This window comes from Ptychodera flava, chromosome 13 (genome assembly GCF_041260155.1).
Source record: "Ptychodera flava strain L36383 chromosome 13, AS_Pfla_20210202, whole genome shotgun sequence".
Classification (NCBI taxonomy): Eukaryota; Metazoa; Hemichordata; class Enteropneusta; family Ptychoderidae; genus Ptychodera; species Ptychodera flava.
The window spans coordinates 10,132,316-10,151,722 of NC_091940.1; the positions used below are offsets into that span (position 1 = coordinate 10,132,316).

Below are 19,407 nucleotides of genomic sequence, written 5' to 3' on the forward strand. Positions count from 1 at the left end.
AAATCTAACAAATTGACTCTCCCAGACAGTGATGCACACGACAGGACCTCTTCGTTTTTATGAAGGTATATTTCTATGAATATTCTACAGTGTATTGTCTCTCCAATTAACAAGTAAAGACATGTGTACAATGGCTTAATTTCCTATTGTAAAACTTGCTTACCACACCAGATATCTGAAATACATAACCTGTAAAAGGTATGGACTCAAACTTCTTTTAAATTTTAAAATGTTATGCGATACAAAGTTGGAAAGTACTGACCACGCGAAAGTAGATTTATTTATTTATTTATTTGTTTATTTATTTATTTATTTATTTATTTATTTGTTTTTTATTTATACGTTCAACGAATTTACAGATTGACTCAAACTAATAACCTTCGGGATTCACACAGCATAGGAAGAAACGTATAGTAAAACATTTTACATTGATGTAAATATTCCTTTTATGGTGCAGTACTTCACATCTGTCAGTGAAAAAATGCGTACTGTGTCACAAGAAAAGTGACCGAAAACGATCCCAGTCTTTCATTAGTCACATTAAGAAATATTATGGCAATTTACAATGTCCAAAAATACATAAAATTGTAATTGCAAATCTGCATCCGATATCGATTCTCACAAGCTGTTTATTTGTATTCCGTATACTACTGTTAAACTTTGGCCTTCGGCATGCGCGTAAGTGTTACCTGTTGGAGACAAAGACGGTGGAATAGATCTATGTTTATGGTCAAATCTTTTCAACTCGTCGACGTCGTCAGATGACAAAAATCATGTACCGATACGTAAACCCTGAAAAGAAAAAGAGGAACTTCGAGGAAAATGTCTATCACTTCTTTCTTGATACAAAAAGAAGAAATCTGACCTTTCCCCTACAAACCAAAAGCAAAAGTGCGCTTTTATGACGCATGTGACGTACAGAGATGCACCGGGGAAAAATACATTCTCGCGAGCCTGGAGCATATAATTTCCGCTCGACCTACGGTTAACCAGACGGGTGGCGCCAAGCTGTTGCCGTAAAGAGGCATGTGGTTTACGACAATGGAAAAACATTGGTTCGGAGAGGGCTGTGTGATAGAGATTGACTTTGACATTCCAATAACCGATGATAGTAACTGAACTGACTGATAAACATCCTCGTAATACGTAATTTGCGCCTTTTTACATTTGTCGCAAATATGCTTTGTATTCACAATTGAGATCTAATTAATAATTTTGCAGGTTCCTATGACCACCTAGTGGATAGGAATCAAATAGAGTTGGTGAAAGGTTTTGGACCGTGCCGGTATCCTTTACAAGTTAAGGTTGTAATATTTGAATAATCACGGTCACCGTGTCAGTAAGCATTTTGGTTTACCAGAGACAATGCCACCCCGTCAAATCTTCGCTGTTCAAGGACGTGGAGACCACAAAACCCCATCGCATCAATCATGCTAAAATACCGTCACTTTCAGAAACTGACACCGAAAACTGTGTTTTTTTCCGGTGTACTCGAATGTTTTATCCGCATGAATCTGCCTATGAACTTAACTCGTGGGACGTCTTTTTCAGATTACCTGAGTCAGGACACACTCAAGTCGGCAATAGAAGAAAATGTCGACGAGATAGAATCATCGCTCAACGTAACTGTTGGTGAGATTGAGTCGGGTGGATTCGAGACGAGTGTTGAAAATACCGATGGTCTGGCTGGGTGGGCCGTTGCACTTATCGTTGTCTCCGTTCTTCTGGTCGTTGCCGCGGCTGTTTTGGTCGGAGTTTACTTCCTGTTAAAGAAGTGAGTAAGATATTGCATCAAAAATGCAAAAATGAAAACAATTTTGAAGCAACATCATCACTGATTTGAAAGGGGAGTGGCTGTAAGCTATTTGCATGAGCGCCACCTAGGGGCTGTGGATAATTAAAAAAACACGAGCATGACATGTGAACGCTCATTTCATTAAGGGGTGGGTTGAGGTGGGGGCGTTAAGCTTTTTTGTATTCAAATTGGATCTTACGAGAGACAGACACGCCATAGAAACCATGTATATTCACGATATTTATTTACCCTCCGGATTTTGTTTTGATGCATTTTGGTTGTTCAAACACATTTTAACAGACCGACTTTAAACAACTCATTACATCAATTTATAGAGTTTGGTGGAAATTCAAATTATAACTTTTCCGTCAGATTTTCGCATGTCAAAATTTTCTTGGAGAAGAGGGGGGTGTTTGAGGTTAAAGGCAGTAACTTTCATTTGCCAGGCAAGTATTTGAATTACCAATGGTCCAATAGTAACTGCGCGCTCGACATTACTTGAATCATGTTAATACTTGGGGCATATCGAAATGTTGGCATACAATATTTACATGTACGCATTCTCCGTTTCCTGTCTTTATTCGCACAGGACAAAACCTGAATTCATGACTGACATGGGATCGATGAACGAAAAGGACAAGTCGGCGTCCAAAATCGAGCTAAATGACAACAATGCCAATGTCAACGGCTCGAATTACGCAAGTAGAACCAGTTTGTCGAGTTTGAGGAGGAACAAAGTCGCACCAACAGACGAGCTGGAGTAAGGTAATGCCCAACAAATAACCGCAAAGACAAGAAATAATTAGGAATCAAACACTGGATTACAGATATCATTATTTATTCTATTATGGAAAATCTCGAATCTACTTCGAAATTACTGAATCTGTCGAAGGATCCCAAACTTTACCGTTAGAAAAGTGTTCCCGGAGTTGTTTAGAAATTCGCCATTTAATTTCGTAATGTTAGTAAATTTCTTTGATTGAAATTGATAGCGTGTATGTGCGTGTATGCACAGTCCCCCACCCACAAGTACGCTTTTCTTGATCTCGAGTCATGCGACGGGGTGGCGGTCAAAGTGCAACCACGTAGATCATCACCATTCTCATCGCCGCCTTCGACATCATAACCCAATTCATGTTTTATGTCGCTCTTTTTCTCACAGATTAGGCCTCACCCTTGTGCGCTGCCTTCGTCAAACAGTTCCTCCGGAGAAAGATATTTACTAGCATATAGGACCGTGATGTCAAAAGCATAGACATGGATAATGGTGACTGTTGGTACCCGATGAAAAGTGGACCGAATACGTGTTTACTTGTAATCCGATGTTTTCTGGTTCCTGTCCCTTTCCTGTCAAACTAATAGAAAATTATCTAAAGACGATACTCTTTAGTATAGACAACAATGAAATTAATTTTGTACTCATCATCACTCTTGCCAATTCCGCTATAACCCTTGTAAATGTAAATTGCATTGTAAAATACTGTAAAATAATATGTATGAGAAACTTTAACAGACAAGGACTTCTATGAAAGTGATGTCCATGTATGCCTTTTATTCAGTTAATGCTGAGAAATCTACAATACACAGTTGAGGTTAACTCTCTCTTATTTTGCAATGTTTTGGACCAGGTACAAAAGTTTCGCAGGCAACGTCGTGACCACACATTGCAGCGACTCGGAGATATGTGATTGTTATTCGAGATTTTACGTCAACCGATGTGTGATATTAAAATGTATTAATATGTAAATGAACTCCCGTTGTATAAAAAGTCTGTGTATATATATTGTTAGTGTTTATCATCATGGAAATCACTGGATTTCTTTAATTCTTTCTAAAATGAGAATTCGCAAAAGCTGTGGTAGGTTTGTATAAATGTAGTTCAAATTTATTTTTCCAAGCGCAAGTTACTTGATGGAAAATTAATCGTTTTCGATAAAGCGTCACACATCAGTTTTCCTGTTAACTGATTATTACTGTCTATGTGTGTGCTTAGAAAGTGAGAATGTTTTATTATTCTTATAGCTTTCCACGAGTTCAACCATCAGTAAACACCTATTGCCTGGTCATGAGGGCTATAGCGCCCGTCTATTACCCCGAGGGGCCGTGTGTTACCAGAAACACATCGCTATTCCCCGAGGCCGTAGGCCGAGGGGTATAGCGATGTGTTTCTGGTAACACACGGCCACGAGGGGTAATAGACGAGCGCTATAGGCCGAATAAAGACCAGGCTATAGGTGTTTTATAACACACCACATGCTTATGTTGTATTGTTATATAGTTTTTAATGTGTTTTGATATTTTGCACCGCAACAATCCATTGTGACAAGTTTACTGGGCGACGTTTCCACAGCGGTTTCAATTGTACGTGGTACCACTTTCTTTCAAAAAATATTCTAAGCATACCTAGCGACATCCTTAGTTGCACTTTAATCTTTTCCGTCGATGAGCTGTTCAAGTTCCTACGCTGTTGGAATGTTGGAAAATGTTGGAAAATCTGTTTTAGAGAATGTGTCGTCACCTATCCCGGACGCACATCACGTTCTAGTCACCCGCCATTGTTGCAAAGCTGCAGACGACACTACGGTCACGTGACCGGGCACTTTTCTAAATTTGGTCAGAACTATTTCCCTAGGGAAATAGCTTTTCAAAAAATACCCTCTGACGTCACTTTTGTCGATCCGGTGGGGACTAGACGTATCTATTTTCTCGTCACGTGGCGAATCGCGACACGGAATTAGCATGTGGCGTGTTATAATTACTACCAAGAGAGTGTGCTTGAAGACAACAATAGCTATAGTAATTCATTTGTTCGTGATCTACAGACATGTGACAAATTTAAGATACACAACTCCCCATTCACACGGAAAAGTCTCTTTTGTAAAAACTTATTTTACTCTAATTAAACTGTAAATGCATGTACATTCATTGTATCATATTTTTGATATGTAAATTTGAATGTGTAGCACGTTGGTTCACGGGGAAAAAGAGAATAAAGACGGTAAAAGTCGTAAGTCTTGCTGACATCTTTCACTCTCCACTATCACTCGACGCACATTCAAAGTAATTTGTTCAAACAGACTTACTGTCAAACGGGAACTCTTAGACCGAGTTTATTATGTGGAACAATAGACTATGATAAATCATATGTATTACCCAGGGAGTCTTTTATAGAAAACATGACTAACCCGCTTACAATGTCCCATATCGCCCGCCCTTTTCCCCTCAGCTCTCTCCACTTGGCAATAGAAAAACTCAACGCTAATCCTTCTCATTGCAAAAGCTCCGACTATCCTCTTAACCCACAGAACGTTGTGACCTCCATAAATGTAATAATCTCCATAAATGTAACATCAACCATAATTGTAATAAAATGCACCCATAAATGTAATATCACCCATAAATGTAACAAAAATCAACCATAAATGTAATAAAACACCAACCACAATTGTAATAAATGGTAACCATAAATGTAATAAAAAAATCACCCATAAATGTAATACTTGTCAACCATAAATGTAATAAATCTATTTTGTCGTTGCAATTGAGGAATTAGCCCTTAGATATTCTTATGTGTAATAAGGAAAGCAAATCCATACATTATTCATATCTTAATTGTTTGCGTTTAATGTTTTGTATATTTGAAAGTGTATTTTACGTTTCCCTGTTTTGTGTACAGAACTGATTGGCCATGGCGAGACACAGCTGTAATATGAATGTCAGTGCAGTCTCTACTCCAGAATAGAGGAGACTGCATAACACTACGATCCTTTTACGCCGATTTTTCGAAAATTGCCGTACTTTTTTAATCAGTCGCCTCAAATTCGTCTTCAGTGGATAAACTGTGTGGAATAATCGATAGATTGTCTGTATTCCTATTTTGTCCCACTTGAAGTTTGTTCCTTCACTGGGGATGCTAGGATGTCTAATTTTGTCCTACTAGTGTAAAAGGTAGTGATCGTATTGCTTTTACATGATTGAAATATATATATATATATGTTCTCGTCAACATGTTTTGTGTCGTAAGTTTCTGTTATAAGGTTGAATATTTCTCTGTTATTTGTTCTGAGTCATCTGTCATAAAGTTTGTTTTACCATTGCTTGACGAGTTATTTTGACGCCTCCTTATTATGTAATTATCAGTGTCTAGAATTGCTGTTCCGCTTCCATTATCTAACGGTTTGATCAGTACCTCGCCATTTTCTGATAGTGTTCTCAAAGTATTCTATTCTGTGTTTCGGAAAGGAAACCTAGTTTCGGGAAAGTATGCAATAACATTACACTAGTCTTATTAAAGTTATTATTTACTCAGGACATTGACAAACAATGATCACATATGTAAGTTCAAGTTTATTATATTTATGGTTGAGTTGTATTACATTTATGGTTAATTTCTTTATTACATTTGTGGTTGCGGGTTGTTACATTAATGGTTGACTGTTTTATTACATTTGTGGTTGATTTTATTACAATTGTGGTTGATATTACATTTGTGGAGATTATTACATTTATGGAGGTTACAAACGTCTCCCTACTGCCCAGTCCCTGATTCATGATTTCGTCCCCATCCCTACCCATCCATTCAGAGTTTCTTAAAGTTGATCGATAAACAAAAGAATAAAATTTTCTGGCCATTAAAATAAAAATTGCCCAACTTTCCCGCCTGCTAGTACGCAAAAATGTCTCCCAAACCACTTACGAACACCCCGATAGCAGCTTTGTTTTCAAAGAATGGCCCATGGGGACATATATTCAGGCTCTCAATTTGTTACAATTCAGGTCTACCGCTTGTGGGGATTCATTTTAAAGCTCTTAGTATTTAGAAAATTGGAAATTGTATTTTTCTCGTGGACTCGGAGTTAACAAGGGGATGTCGGCCATTTTGAATTTCAAATGTCACTGTAAATGTTAGGTAATTTGTTTCTCTGTCACCAATGTTTGCACGGTGACCCCTGATTTTATTCTAGATATAGTGAGAGAATGGTTGCGAGTTTCACTGAGGAACGTTTGAGCAAAAGTTTAAGTCTTTCACTTTCGAGTTGTAGGCCTATGATGACAAAAAGACAGCGGATGAAACATACATCGCGAAGCATTCCAAACGTCACACTTTGTATTCGACGCGCAAACACAGTTCCCAGCTTGCATTGCACCAAGCTTGATACGGTTGCTACTTGGCATTCTCGTGTTCTTGACGCGTTCCTTCATAGACCCTATGGTTCCTTTACGTTGTCATGTGGTGAGCGCATGCGTGTCCAGGATTTGTTCCATTTGTACATTGAAATGAAAGCACTTGTCGTCGGATACAGTTTACCACTCTGAGCGCCTAAAGAAGATACTGCAATCACGGTAAGTTCACTATAAGACCCTACTCTAGCTTCTGTCCGCTTACTGTACACATCATCTTATACATGCAGATAATTTGAAGGGAATGAAAATAGGGCGCTGTAGCAACCCTTTGCATCTACAGCACTGTTTGAATTTTGCGGTATGTCACATGTGATGTACCTGTTTTTGTGAACAATTATTTGCAAAATTCGCAGGCGTTTCTTCATTTCAACAGCATCAATTTGTTGGTCTTAGAAGAAATATCACTGTATTATATACATTGTTGTCGTGTGTTGTAAACAAGGATACACACTGCATTTCGATTACAGAACAGCAAAACATTAAAATAAATAAATAATAGATAATAAATAAATAAATAAATAAATAATAAATAAATAAATAAATAAATTAAAATAAATAAATAAATAAATAAATAAATAAGATGGATCGGTTTGGAGTTCCCCAACTTCACTTCAATAGCCTCTAAATATTAAAGCTTTTCGATTTTTTATGACGCTAAAGCATCGTTTTGTTCCCTCTATAATATATCTGTAATTGTCTGTTTTTTCTATCATGTTCACCACTGAACCAATCTAGTTATTCAGAAAGATGTGGACAACTGTATTTTAAAAAAGGTTACCGTTCTCCAAAGTGTTTGAAATGAAAGCCATCTACGTCATATTTTGTGTTCAACATCTGTGCATCGTGTGGACCGGATCAAGCAACGAACAGGGGCGCCACCTACGATACTCGTTGACGGCACACGACGGTGACAAGGGGTCGCCATCGTCGGGGCGTCAGCGATACAGGCGGTTCACTGACTACACCGAAAGTGACATCGAGTATTGGATAAACAGACATAACCAGCACAGAGGCGAGGTCGACCCACCTGCCTCTGATATGAAATTTATGGTGAGATATACATGCCTGTCTGTACTTGAACATTGCGGCCTCTAAGACCCCACATTGTGCTTAACTCGTAACCTTTTCAATGGAAAAGTATGCAGCTATGTCACGAACAATATTTGAATAAACAGCGAGGCCGATAATTAGTGAAGTAGCGAAACGTCGATCGTTTATAAGACCTTGCCCACTCACTTGATTTCTATGATCCATAACAACATTAATTAATGGTCCTATGATAAGAAATTCAAATGATAAACTCAAGATTAAACAAACACAATAGGAGATCGAGAAAAGCCTTTATTTGTTTGTTTGTTTTTTTAAATATGTTCCTTTCAAGAAACTATTTGAATTAACTGTTGAAACACTTTTAAGGAAAATACTATTTTGTTGTCATTTTCTTTAATACGGCGCAATCTCAAAGACATGGGACGATGACCTGGCAACGATGGCTCAGACCTGGGTGGACTACTGCCACTGGGAACACGGTGACCCCGACATCCAACACTCATACGAGCATACGGGTCAAAACATGTGGGTATTTGGTCCATCGTCATTGGAAGAGAGACCCACCGTGTCAGACGCCGTTGATGCGTGGTACGACGAACGCTATGATTACGACTACGAAACAAACAGTTGTGTACCTGGCAGGGTGTGTGGACACTACACTCAGGTAATTTACCAGCTCACCTGTCTATCTGTCTCTTCTCCCGCCTCTCCTTCTCTATGTCTGTCTCTCTGTCTATCTTTGTCTCACAGTTCCCCCCCCCCCCCCCTCTCTCTCTCTCTCTCTCTCTCTCTCTCTCTCTCTCTCTCTCTCTCTCTCTCTCTCTCAGAGCCCTGATTTTGTCTATATAGCGTATTAAGATTACGAATGTTATGGATGTGATTATTTTGTAGGTAGTCTGGGCGGAATCCCAAGCTCTCGGATGCGGCATTGCCTTCTGTCCTACCGTCAACAATTCTCAATACGTCGACTCCTGGATGATCGTTTGCAACTACGGACCATCGTGAGTTATTTTATCAAAAGATTTATACCGCTGCATATTCAAATAAGTTCATGGCGACTGGTATTAGGCCCTCGCATCTTTAATAGCGATAAAAAAATAAATTCCTTATATATATAGTCGCTATGCTCCTTATTAAAGTACGGCTCATTTCCTGACAATAATCGCGAACAGGAAAGGAATAGAAACTAACTCTCCATGGTTTCACTGATGAACAGATGAATGGTATGACACGATGGTACCACTTCGGAATGCTGTTTAATTAAGGTTTTAAGACTAACTTTTGCTCAAACTTTCCACAAGGAAACTCTCAAACATTCCCTTATTCCCTTTCAAAAGCAAGAATGAAAATCAGGGGTCAGCGTGTCAAATTTGGTACTAGAGAAACAAATGACCCAATATTTACTGATATTTGAAATTCAAAATGGCCGGCATCCCCCTGTTGACTTTATGTGGGAGAATTAAATTTTCGTTTTCAGCAAAAGCAAAAGCAGTGAAAAATTCATTCACTAAATGACCTTCAAAATTATCCCCAGCAATTGGTAGACCAAAAAGTACAGTAAAAGTTTGTGAGTCATAATATCTGCCCCTGGGGAGCGTTCTAACTTTACCTTGTAAAGGGACTGTGATATTCGACAATGTTTCATCATTTTTGTTTTAGAAAATGATTCATCATTTTTTTTTCTAGAAAACGAGTGCATTTTCGTCTGCGTAATATTTAATGGGATACAAAGTAATTAGCGTTGCTAAAACAATTCACATTAAGTGAGGCTACCCACAATTCTCCGTGATCCGTACACACGGAGATCACCAACTGAACTGAAGCAAATTTCTTCTGTAGACAGAACAACTCGGTCCACATTTCAATGTATGGCAACATTGTTTTGATAATCATAATTTTCTCATTTCTCACTGTGAATAATGATAAGAATAACCCCTTTTCCGCGGAGGAGATAGACATTTTGTAATTTTGTCGACATAGATTTTTGACAGCCATAAACAATATTTTCAAGGAAACTAAGGGAATAAGTTGCATCTGTTTTGGCAAAAGAAAGGGTCTTGATTTTTTTAATGTTCATGACAAAGGAAATTTTCATGTCTGACAGGTGCTATGATGAGACCATCTTAGTTGCTGATAACTTTACCTTGACAAGTGTACAATTTTTAGCACCATCATACATCGACTTTTTATTCAATTTACTCTTGAATTTTAAACATAACCAGTAATTTTGGAACATAGTTTTAACAAATAATCCTTAAATTAAATTCTTAGTTTCAAATTGTTCAGAAACTGATAAAATTGAAGAAGCCTTTAGCAAATAATGTCCGAGTGCACAAATCAAGGGGAATTGTGGGTAGCCTCACTTACTGTGCAATTCAATATGTAAAATCTGCAATTTTATTGTTAACAAATGAATTCAAGTGCGGACCAGAATTTAGTTGTCATCAATGATGTTTGAAATAAACACCAACTCATGTATTTTGGTTGTCGCTCATTTAGTTTTTGACTGTGTCAATAGTGTCAAAATTCGATTATTAGAGGAAAAGAATAAAAATACATTGCAGCACGGGTACACCTACCAATAAGTCAAGCAAATATACCGTTAAAACGTCATTTACATTATTTTTCTCCTTTAATAAAATTGTAACGTTAAATGACAAAGCAAAATCTAAATGAGCGAAACCCAAAATACATGAGTGGATGTTACTTACACACATACAACTTTTGTTTACAGTTTTATCACTTTATTGATACATTCTTGAAATATACATGGAAAAAGACACTATTTAACAAACAAAACAAAGTGGAGAAATTACGTCAACAGTTACAGCTATTAGCTTCAGTACGACATTATTTATGAATGTTCGTCTGGGCGATTGAACAGTCCCTTTGTCAAACTGTTTCAGGGGTAATTTCATCGAAGTATATCCGTATCAGACTGGAGACGCGTGTACAAAATGTTCTTCCGGTGTCGGAGAATGCTACCAGAATATGTGTAGTACGTATGAATTTTCTGTGTTCCATAACCCCTATCTTCCGGTTTAGAAGAGTGCTGCCAAAATATGTGTAGTACGTATGGATGTTCTGTCCTACAACATGTATATATTTCACATGTCTATGTATTACCGCTGATGTTGATCTGTAGGTCGCACAGAATCACTCGTAAGGTCACAGGGTAAAGTTTGCTATGTATGAGATTCCAAGAGAATTTTCTGATATGGAAATTTCTGTATATTAAAACGAGATACAGCAAATACTTGATGACTATTATGGAAAAGTCACGAAACAACGAACGAAAAAGAGGATTTAAATGTATGATTGTCGTTATTGGTCAATCAGTTCGTTAGGTTGACCCATGACCTTTATTGGATTTTCTTTATGTTAAGATAATGGCCAATAGTAAGGCGAAATCGGTATATATATCTCGTACAGCTGTTACAGGGTCATGGATTTTGATAGTTTGACCCCGTATTTAGTTACTTTCTTATATTAAGTAAAAAAATGATGTTTCTTTATTAAATTTAGGACTCTGCTCTGAACACAGTGAGCCTTGTGGTAAGTCGGATTTCATCAAAATACGAATGTAGCGATGTTTCCAGCATTTTGACAGTGTGGATTGTAAAAATTATCCATGAAATTTTACTGGAGATGTTGATTAATAATATGATTTTATGGGATTTTGTGTCGACTCCATCGTTTTGTTCCCCAGACATTACCCTGTGTCCGACAGTGAAGAAGCAATCTATGATATGTAAAGAACCTGCAAGTCAAATTGAATGCAATGCTCTTAGCTCATTTTAATTGGCCGTTTCCTTCTAAACTGATACCAACAGTTTGTAATGCAGTTTGTGCAAAGTGTGGAACAGTTCAAGATGATTGCACTTGCAAATGTGAAGACGGTTGGCATGGTACCGACTGTAGCAGTGAGTACATAATTGATCACTTGTTAGCCCGCGTGCCCTTTAGCCAAAAAACCTTTTTTTGACGCGGGAAAGTTGTGGCGGGAAAACAGTCACGTGCGTCGAAACAAATATAAATCTATCGCACATCTCAGGTGATTCATAATTGTCACATTTCCTCTTGTTATACACATATAATATTTGATCACTCAATGCATACACATTTGTGCTTTTACCCGTTTGAAGGGAGATTCTTACCAAGCAGTACATTGGATGTAAGTTAAACGTTTCGTTGCAGTTCCTTGCGAAAACACGCACCATTATTGCGGCGCCAATCCTGGCTGGTACGACTCTTCCACGTGTTCAGCGGCGGACTACATACCGAAACTCTGTCCACTGATGTGTGGACTTTGCAGTGAGTTGTATACTTAAATTATCATCTCTGACTTTTAAAAATGTAAATTAATGAGCGTTAGTCTACGAGGATGGGGAAATTTAATATGCCTAAACTAGGTTCATATTACTGAAATGTTGATGGCGTGATGTATGTAATCTTAATACATTGGCAACGATTTTAAAGATGTTACGGCTCTCTGAATTTTATCTCATCACCCAAAGGGCAAGAAACTAATTCACATGAGAAGGTACCCATTTACCCACCACTCAGTTTAGCAATAAGGAGGGAAGTACCTTACTCTTGGGCAAATGGGGCAAAGCACAATGCTCGAGTGTCTCGAACTCATGATCCTCACGTGAGTTCGCTTTTCTGGCCACCCTTTGTGTCTTTTGTCCGGTTCCCTAACCTTTGGGCCATAATGTCTCGATGGTTGCTCGAACTACCATTCTCACATTGGTGATATGTTTGCTTCGGTGATATTGATTTTCATGTATGCATTTTCCAAAAAATGTTCATATTGTTTCCAATGCAATCACATTCCAGATGCCACGTCTGGAGACACAACATGTGGTAAGCATCATACGTTTTTATGCAAAGCTCCTCGGGGCGTGGCTTTCAGATTGGATAGTTGACGCAACATCTATGTAAGATCACATGATGATGATGATGATGATGATGATGATGATGATGATGATGACGACGACGACGACGACAACGATGACGACGAATAATATTACGATGATGATGATTACTGTACAATACACCATGCTTCACGGCAAATGTATCTTTCCACAGCCATCAAAGAGTCTGACAGTCTTATTACCACACCACAACCCCGACCATGGAGAAACAGGTTCAAACTTCCGTATTAGGTCCAAGAAATATTAGCTCGATGTCACAGTAAGGTAGCCCAACATGTCAGCTACCGGTCTTGATAATCACTAGATGTTCAGGGATTATCTGTGATGTTAGGGAGATATGAAATTTTCCAACCATGCTAATAACAGCTTCACTGTTCGTTCATTAATCATTCCTTTTGCCACATTCAGTGACAGGTTTACCAACATCTCCCAATCCGGGCTCGCAACACGGTGACGTTACCACCTCAGGTCATCACACAACGTCAGGTACACCGACGCATGAGGGCGTCGACGTTGCCACATCGAGATCGGCGACATCACCTTCACAGACGACTCAGTCACATACCACTGTAATGACTCCGACCGCAGGACAGCGAAGCACGCTTTCCCCGACCGTAATGACAACCATTTGGATGTACACAGGTAAGCTGACGAAAAGGACTGAGAGAATGGCATCGCCTCCAAACGTGAAAGCGTGAGAAACCTGTACTAGCTTATAGTATGCCTAAAAGTCAACAATTCTGAATTATTTTAAGATAGAGTGCGCCTCTGGCTCTCATTTCAATACTTTTTGCTGCACACCGCTTGTGAGGGATCATTTTAAACCTCTCGGAGAAAGACAAAAAATTGCTGTATTAGTTTTTTCAAAAATCGAATTTTACTTTTAGAGCCATACATAGCATTACTGCAATTCGATTTTCAAAAACAGGTGAATGTTAGGTTATTTGTTTCTTTGATACCAAACATTGCGCTGTGACCCTTGATTTTTGTACTGTAAATGGTGAAAGAATGGCTGAAAGTTTCATCGAGGAAACTTTGAGCAAAAATTTATGTCTTTCACTTTCGAGGCGCATGCAATCTGAAATCATCCTAGTAACAAAATACGCATGGAGAGTTATATTTTATGTCGGTAATATAACATTGATAATCAGAACGACAAAAAAGCGTTAAAAATTAAAACTTAAAAAGAGGTCCTTCACAATGTCATTTTCCCATTCAGTGTTCGCCTAGTGTTTGTGTAGCAGGATGACATTCATACAAGCTTACAAGCTGATGGTCTAAATGTTTACTGTTTTGAAGGCAGCACAGAATGTGAAGTAATAATCCATTGCTTGAACGGTGGTACCTTCGACGCAGTCTACTGCGAGTGCGTGTGTCTGGATGAGTACCAGGGAAATGCGTGTGAACGTGAGTAAAACCTCATTTCTAAGTTAGGTCTCGATTTTTTCCCAACTGAACTCTGCAGACTTTTTTCAGAATAGAAAGCTTAACCACGCCTTCATTTTCATTTTCCCTAAAAGATGAAAAAGAGCAGGCAGAATTTGGAGTCTTGTTGATGATATACGGAGATGTTCATGAGGTGAGTTACATTTTAATCTAATCATTTAGGTAATAGTACTTCATATTTGATACAAGTTAGAGGTTTGTTCGTGACATCGTAAGCAATCACCATATCAACGCTCCATCGAAGGATGTCAGATACATGAAAACAACGGACTTATTTTAATTCATGAAAAAGTACCAAAGAGCTTTGAAACCCGACAGATTTACGCGCCCAATATGCATGTTGGAGTATTGCTAGAAAAATCGCAATCGAACGCGCGTTGAATCGATCGATATAATTTCTATATACAAAGAAAACTTAATACAACTATCTCGGAGTGACATAAATGTGTTTTTCAAGGTCACATCACAAATTCATCAATGGTGGCAATTCCAGGATATGGAAGGGGTTGGGGGGGGTGGGGGGTTGTAGAGGATATATTAGCGCTTCACATTAACATTATCACTAGATTTACACGTGTATTTGTCGATAGAGATGATGATGATGATGGTGGTGATGATGATGATGATGATGGTGGTGATGGTGATAATCATGATCATGATGACTACAACGCTGATGACGATGAAGATGTTTTTCGTTCTAGTAACACTTTACTCCATTTTTTTCTTCCAAAGTGGCCGTCGTTCGATGAACTGTTGATCACAGCGGTGTCTCAAGTTCTGAACGAATTTTGCAACGACAACTTTGAGCTCTGCTGTCCCGATAACGGAGCGAAGACAAGGTAGCAATGGTTTACATGATAGACAGAAGAGAAATCATTATTCTATCCACGTTTGCATGTAGTCTGTCGAATCCTTGATGTCCCCTGTTAATGTGGACGTGCCACGTTGAGCTTCAATTGAGAGTTGTCCGATTTTGAAGAATCGCACATTTTTCAAAACGAGAGTTTCATAGTCTTCTGACATTGAGATATTGATGCTCCTTTTTCAATGACGGCCTTTGATTTTTGTTACCCACGTAAAATATCTATAGTTTCATGGAAATAATTCATTCAGAACAACATGGTGCCATTGATGTTCATTGTGAACTTAACCAGTAAGACAAATATGGCTGAATTCGTACCAGTAGTTAGGTAGCGGTAAAGGCCATTTTTGCACCAATTCTTTTCTCAGAGTTAATGTCAAGTTTCAAGTGTTAGAATCAAGATATTTAGTTCAAATTTTCAGGATAACTCCCTTAGTTAATACTTTCTCCAAAAATATAAAAATTGTATATTTGTAGCCATGATTTTGAAATATGACACCAACAATATTAAAATTTAATTTTTCATATTTTTTTACATCTTTGAATTTAATAATAAATTAATATTACCAAATTAGTTATAAATATGTTGACACTATTCATTGTAAGATTTGTACGGCAGGATTTGTAAATAAAATTTGTTTTTATGATTTTACATGGGTTTACATATCAAAAAATTATTAAAAATTCTTTCAAATTTCAAAATGTGATTTTCAAAAAGTACTTCAAATACAGGAAAATTGTGCCGTACAAATCTTATCTGTACCTTGTTAATAGGCTGTAAAAATTCCATGTCCATATCTCATTTCAAAGGTTGGATTTAATTGGTATAAAATTATGTAGGAAAACTGTTATTCTGTCAAAATTGTTGAAAACAAGCCATATTTGCACCCCTCTTTTGAAGTCAAAGAGCAGTCTTTTTGGTTAATCTCACTTTTGACACCTCTTTGACACTCAAAGAATCTAAAAATGCATTTATAATAGCAGTCACGCATTCTGAATGCAAGCACTGCCTTGTCAACTTTCCTAAAAAACAGTAAAAATGACTTTCCCTTTTCAAACTTTTTTTAAAAGTTAGGGGACCTCTACCATAGTTAATACACTAAGGACTCCCCAACTTCCTCTTATTTGGTCAGTTTTTCAGAAGTTTCAATGGGCTATAACTCTGCAATGCTTATGACCCCAAATGTCTAGTTTTTTTTATTCCACAGAGAATGTTGACTACTTTCATGTTTTAATAGTTTTATTGAAGTTTATAACTGACGCTCTAGCCTTTACCGCTACCTTAAGACTATGATATTAATTCGATCTTTTCATTTTACAATTTCTCCCTCTCAGCGCTGAGTTTTACGCATTCGTTAACCAAACCCACATCATAGTCGCCACCGGCTACCCTGAAATCGATGCTGATGATGAAAGTCTGTACTGGGTAATGCTCGTCGTGCGCCCTCCAATCGACAACGACTTGTGCGAATCTGGCACTGGTGGCGCACTCGAACAACCACAGCAGCGAAGGCGAAGAGACAGCGCCGCGTTTCTGCGTCGCGTAGTCCGAAGCATTGGTTCAGGTGTGTGGGCGCCTATTTTTTCATTGCTCGCTATTGAAAAGAAGTACAATTAGAGTATGGCATTATTATTTCATCGTTCACTGACAATTTTGACATTATGAATCAGGAACAAATTATTATAAAAGAATGAACAATATGCATTAATAAATATATATTTTCAGAATGTCATCTATCTTTGAAAATGTACCAATATGTCATTCAGAAAAGTTTCCGACCAATCTGTTAATATAGCCCTAATTGATTTTACTGGTGTTTTTAACTTTCTTCAAAATAGTAACGTTGTCATGATTGCCTTATATATTGAATAAATGTTAGAATTTCCATGAAAGTGAACTGTGTCCCTGATCGTACTAAATGTTTATTACATTTCAGAGAATGGGCCATCAATAATTCTTTATGATTGCGATAACACTCCGGGAAAATGTTAAAAGAGGTGCAAAACATCGAATATCACTCGTATTGTGTCGAAAAATAATACTATGTTTCTGTCATGAAATAGTTTCGCGTTGGAAATGCTGGCATCAAGTTATATCCACTTTTTATGAAATAGGGAAATGGGGAATAGGGAAATGATGAAAAAGGAAAACATGGAAATTTAGCAACTCGTCATCTTAGAAAGAGGTCTTTTTTCCTTCTGTCTTTTTGTGTCTCTGTCTTTCTGTCTGTGTCTGACTAGCTGTCTCTCCCCTCCCTCCTCCAGGGTTCTACATGGACCAGGAGGTTCTTTACGAGGCAATCGAAGAAGGTCTGGAAGTGATTCAGAACATCACTGGAATTATCATCCGGGAACTCGATAGAGGACGAGTTATTGAGAAAGAACCCAGAGATGTCAACGTGGTCGTTAAACATCTCATCGGAATGGAGCTCATAGTGTTGTTTGCTATCCTAGGGCTGGCTTGCCTCGTCATTATCGTTACGGTAGCGGTTGTAGCTTTGAAGAGGCAAGTTTTTAAAGTGATAAATGAGTTTTAGAAAACTAAATGTAGATATTTGTACGTAAAGACTCACAAGGTCAAATCTTAAATTACTATCGAGTTTTGTTCAGCGGAGTATCAATACATTATGACTGAAACGTGAACGTATTATTATAACAGTTTTCATAACTTGAACAGCGACGGGAGGCAGATTTGTGCTGCGTCCATTCAAGGCAGAACGCTTTAACCACTACAATTGCACGACGCCTTTTAAGAACATCGTCATACGCCTGTGTTAAATCGTATATTCGATCTTATTCAGGTACAAGAGGAGTTCAGGGCAGCTCGTCCAAGTTAGGCCTGTACAGGTCGACCAGCGTGAAGAGGTGTCAAGTGCTTGGTGACATTTGACGGCCGGCGATCTGGCTTATTTGCATTTTTTAAACATAGGACAAGGCATGCCCACTCGTACAATCAACCCGTTTTGATATTTTCACACGGCAATGTCAAATAAACCGGATTTTATACACTTGTAGTTAATAAAAATGTGCAAAGCGATATTTTGGCCGAATCAAAAATATGTGCCTTACCGGTAATCCAACCTACTTTAGGAAAAGCCGCCTACCCTAGGCATTTTTTTTTCAAAAATATTCGAATACATTCTATAAATTTTAAATATGCGTCTCAGCCAACAAAGAGAAAAAAAAATAAAAAAAAATTTCTCCGACCCACCTACCCTAATTTTTGGAGGCCTATTACCGGAGACACATTTTTTTACTTGGATATGAAACAAATGCGGTATCATTCCTTATCGGCACAAGGAACCTATTTGTCGATCATACATTGTGCGTATTGAAATGAGCTAATAACGTTTTTTTGGGCTTTTGAGAGCATGTTACAAAATCAGAGACGATGAAAATAGTCCACACTGTGTGTTCGTAAGTCTGATCCTAAAGGGGGCAGGTTATTAATAGTTTTCTAAGAGAAATTGACCAACTTGATAATAATAAAAATAATAACAAGGCAGTATTGCTGAAGGCAATGAGTACTTGGGCCGTGATAGAGTAATTTTGAGGACAATATATACTACTATTCAAATATGGTCTTGAATTTCCTCCTGTCAATTAGGCATTTGATTAACTGGTTATTAAACGAAGCAATGGCATGACAACGGCAAAATATGTCTAGCAACTTTTGTGGAGTTTGAGGCAGGGGTTCTTTATTTATAGTGGAAATTGCTTAAACTCCTTAAATATTCAAATTACAGCAAATTTCTTTTGTTCTCGATGGTAGATGTCTAATATTTAGATGGGCATATTTAGATTTCTACCCTATAGTTATCCCTATATACCAAAATCGGACATCCAGCTCTATTGGCTTGCTCAGAATTAGATATGCGCATAATTAATGAGGTACAATATGTGGTGTCATAAGGTGTCCCATCATACCAAATATGAAGGGTGTAGCACTTGTGGTTACTGAGTTGTGGACAAATATATATATTTGAGGTCAAAGGTCATTGAGGTCACGTGACATTTTGTCATAATAATTGTATTGCTAAGTTATTCCTATATACCAAAAATCAGACCTCTAGCTCTATTGGCTCGCTCAAAATAAGATATGCGCATAATTAATGAGGTACAAATATGGTGTC

The 19,407-nt window shown here is 37.9% G+C and overlaps 2 protein-coding genes across 2 annotated transcripts in view; both read left to right on the top strand.

Annotated features, from left to right (window-relative positions):
• The window catches only part of LOC139147365 (uncharacterized), a 28,253-nt gene extending 23,447 nt beyond the window's left edge, over nucleotides 1-4,806 (top strand). Inside the window, exons 13-15 of the mRNA XM_070718433.1 lie at nucleotides 1,552-1,774; nucleotides 2,385-2,560; nucleotides 2,958-4,806. Of these exons, the coding sequence (XP_070574534.1) occupies nucleotides 1,552-1,774; nucleotides 2,385-2,559 (398 nt within the window). The 3' untranslated portion in view covers nucleotide 2,560; nucleotides 2,958-4,806. The remainder of the gene's footprint in view (nucleotides 1-1,551; nucleotides 1,775-2,384; nucleotides 2,561-2,957) is intronic.
• A 2,971-nt stretch (nucleotides 4,807-7,777) lies between these two features.
• On the top strand, nucleotides 7,778-14,381 carry LOC139146988 (peptidase inhibitor 15-like). The gene is made up of 7 exons (XM_070717841.1): nucleotides 7,778-8,029; nucleotides 8,445-8,693; nucleotides 8,921-9,030; nucleotides 12,175-12,203; nucleotides 12,869-12,895; nucleotides 13,375-13,608; nucleotides 14,266-14,381. The coding sequence occupies exons 1-7, from the start codon at nucleotides 7,778-7,780 to the stop codon at nucleotides 14,379-14,381; spliced, it is 1,017 nt and encodes a 338-aa protein (XP_070573942.1).
• Nucleotides 14,382-19,407: the final 5,026 nt, after the last annotated feature.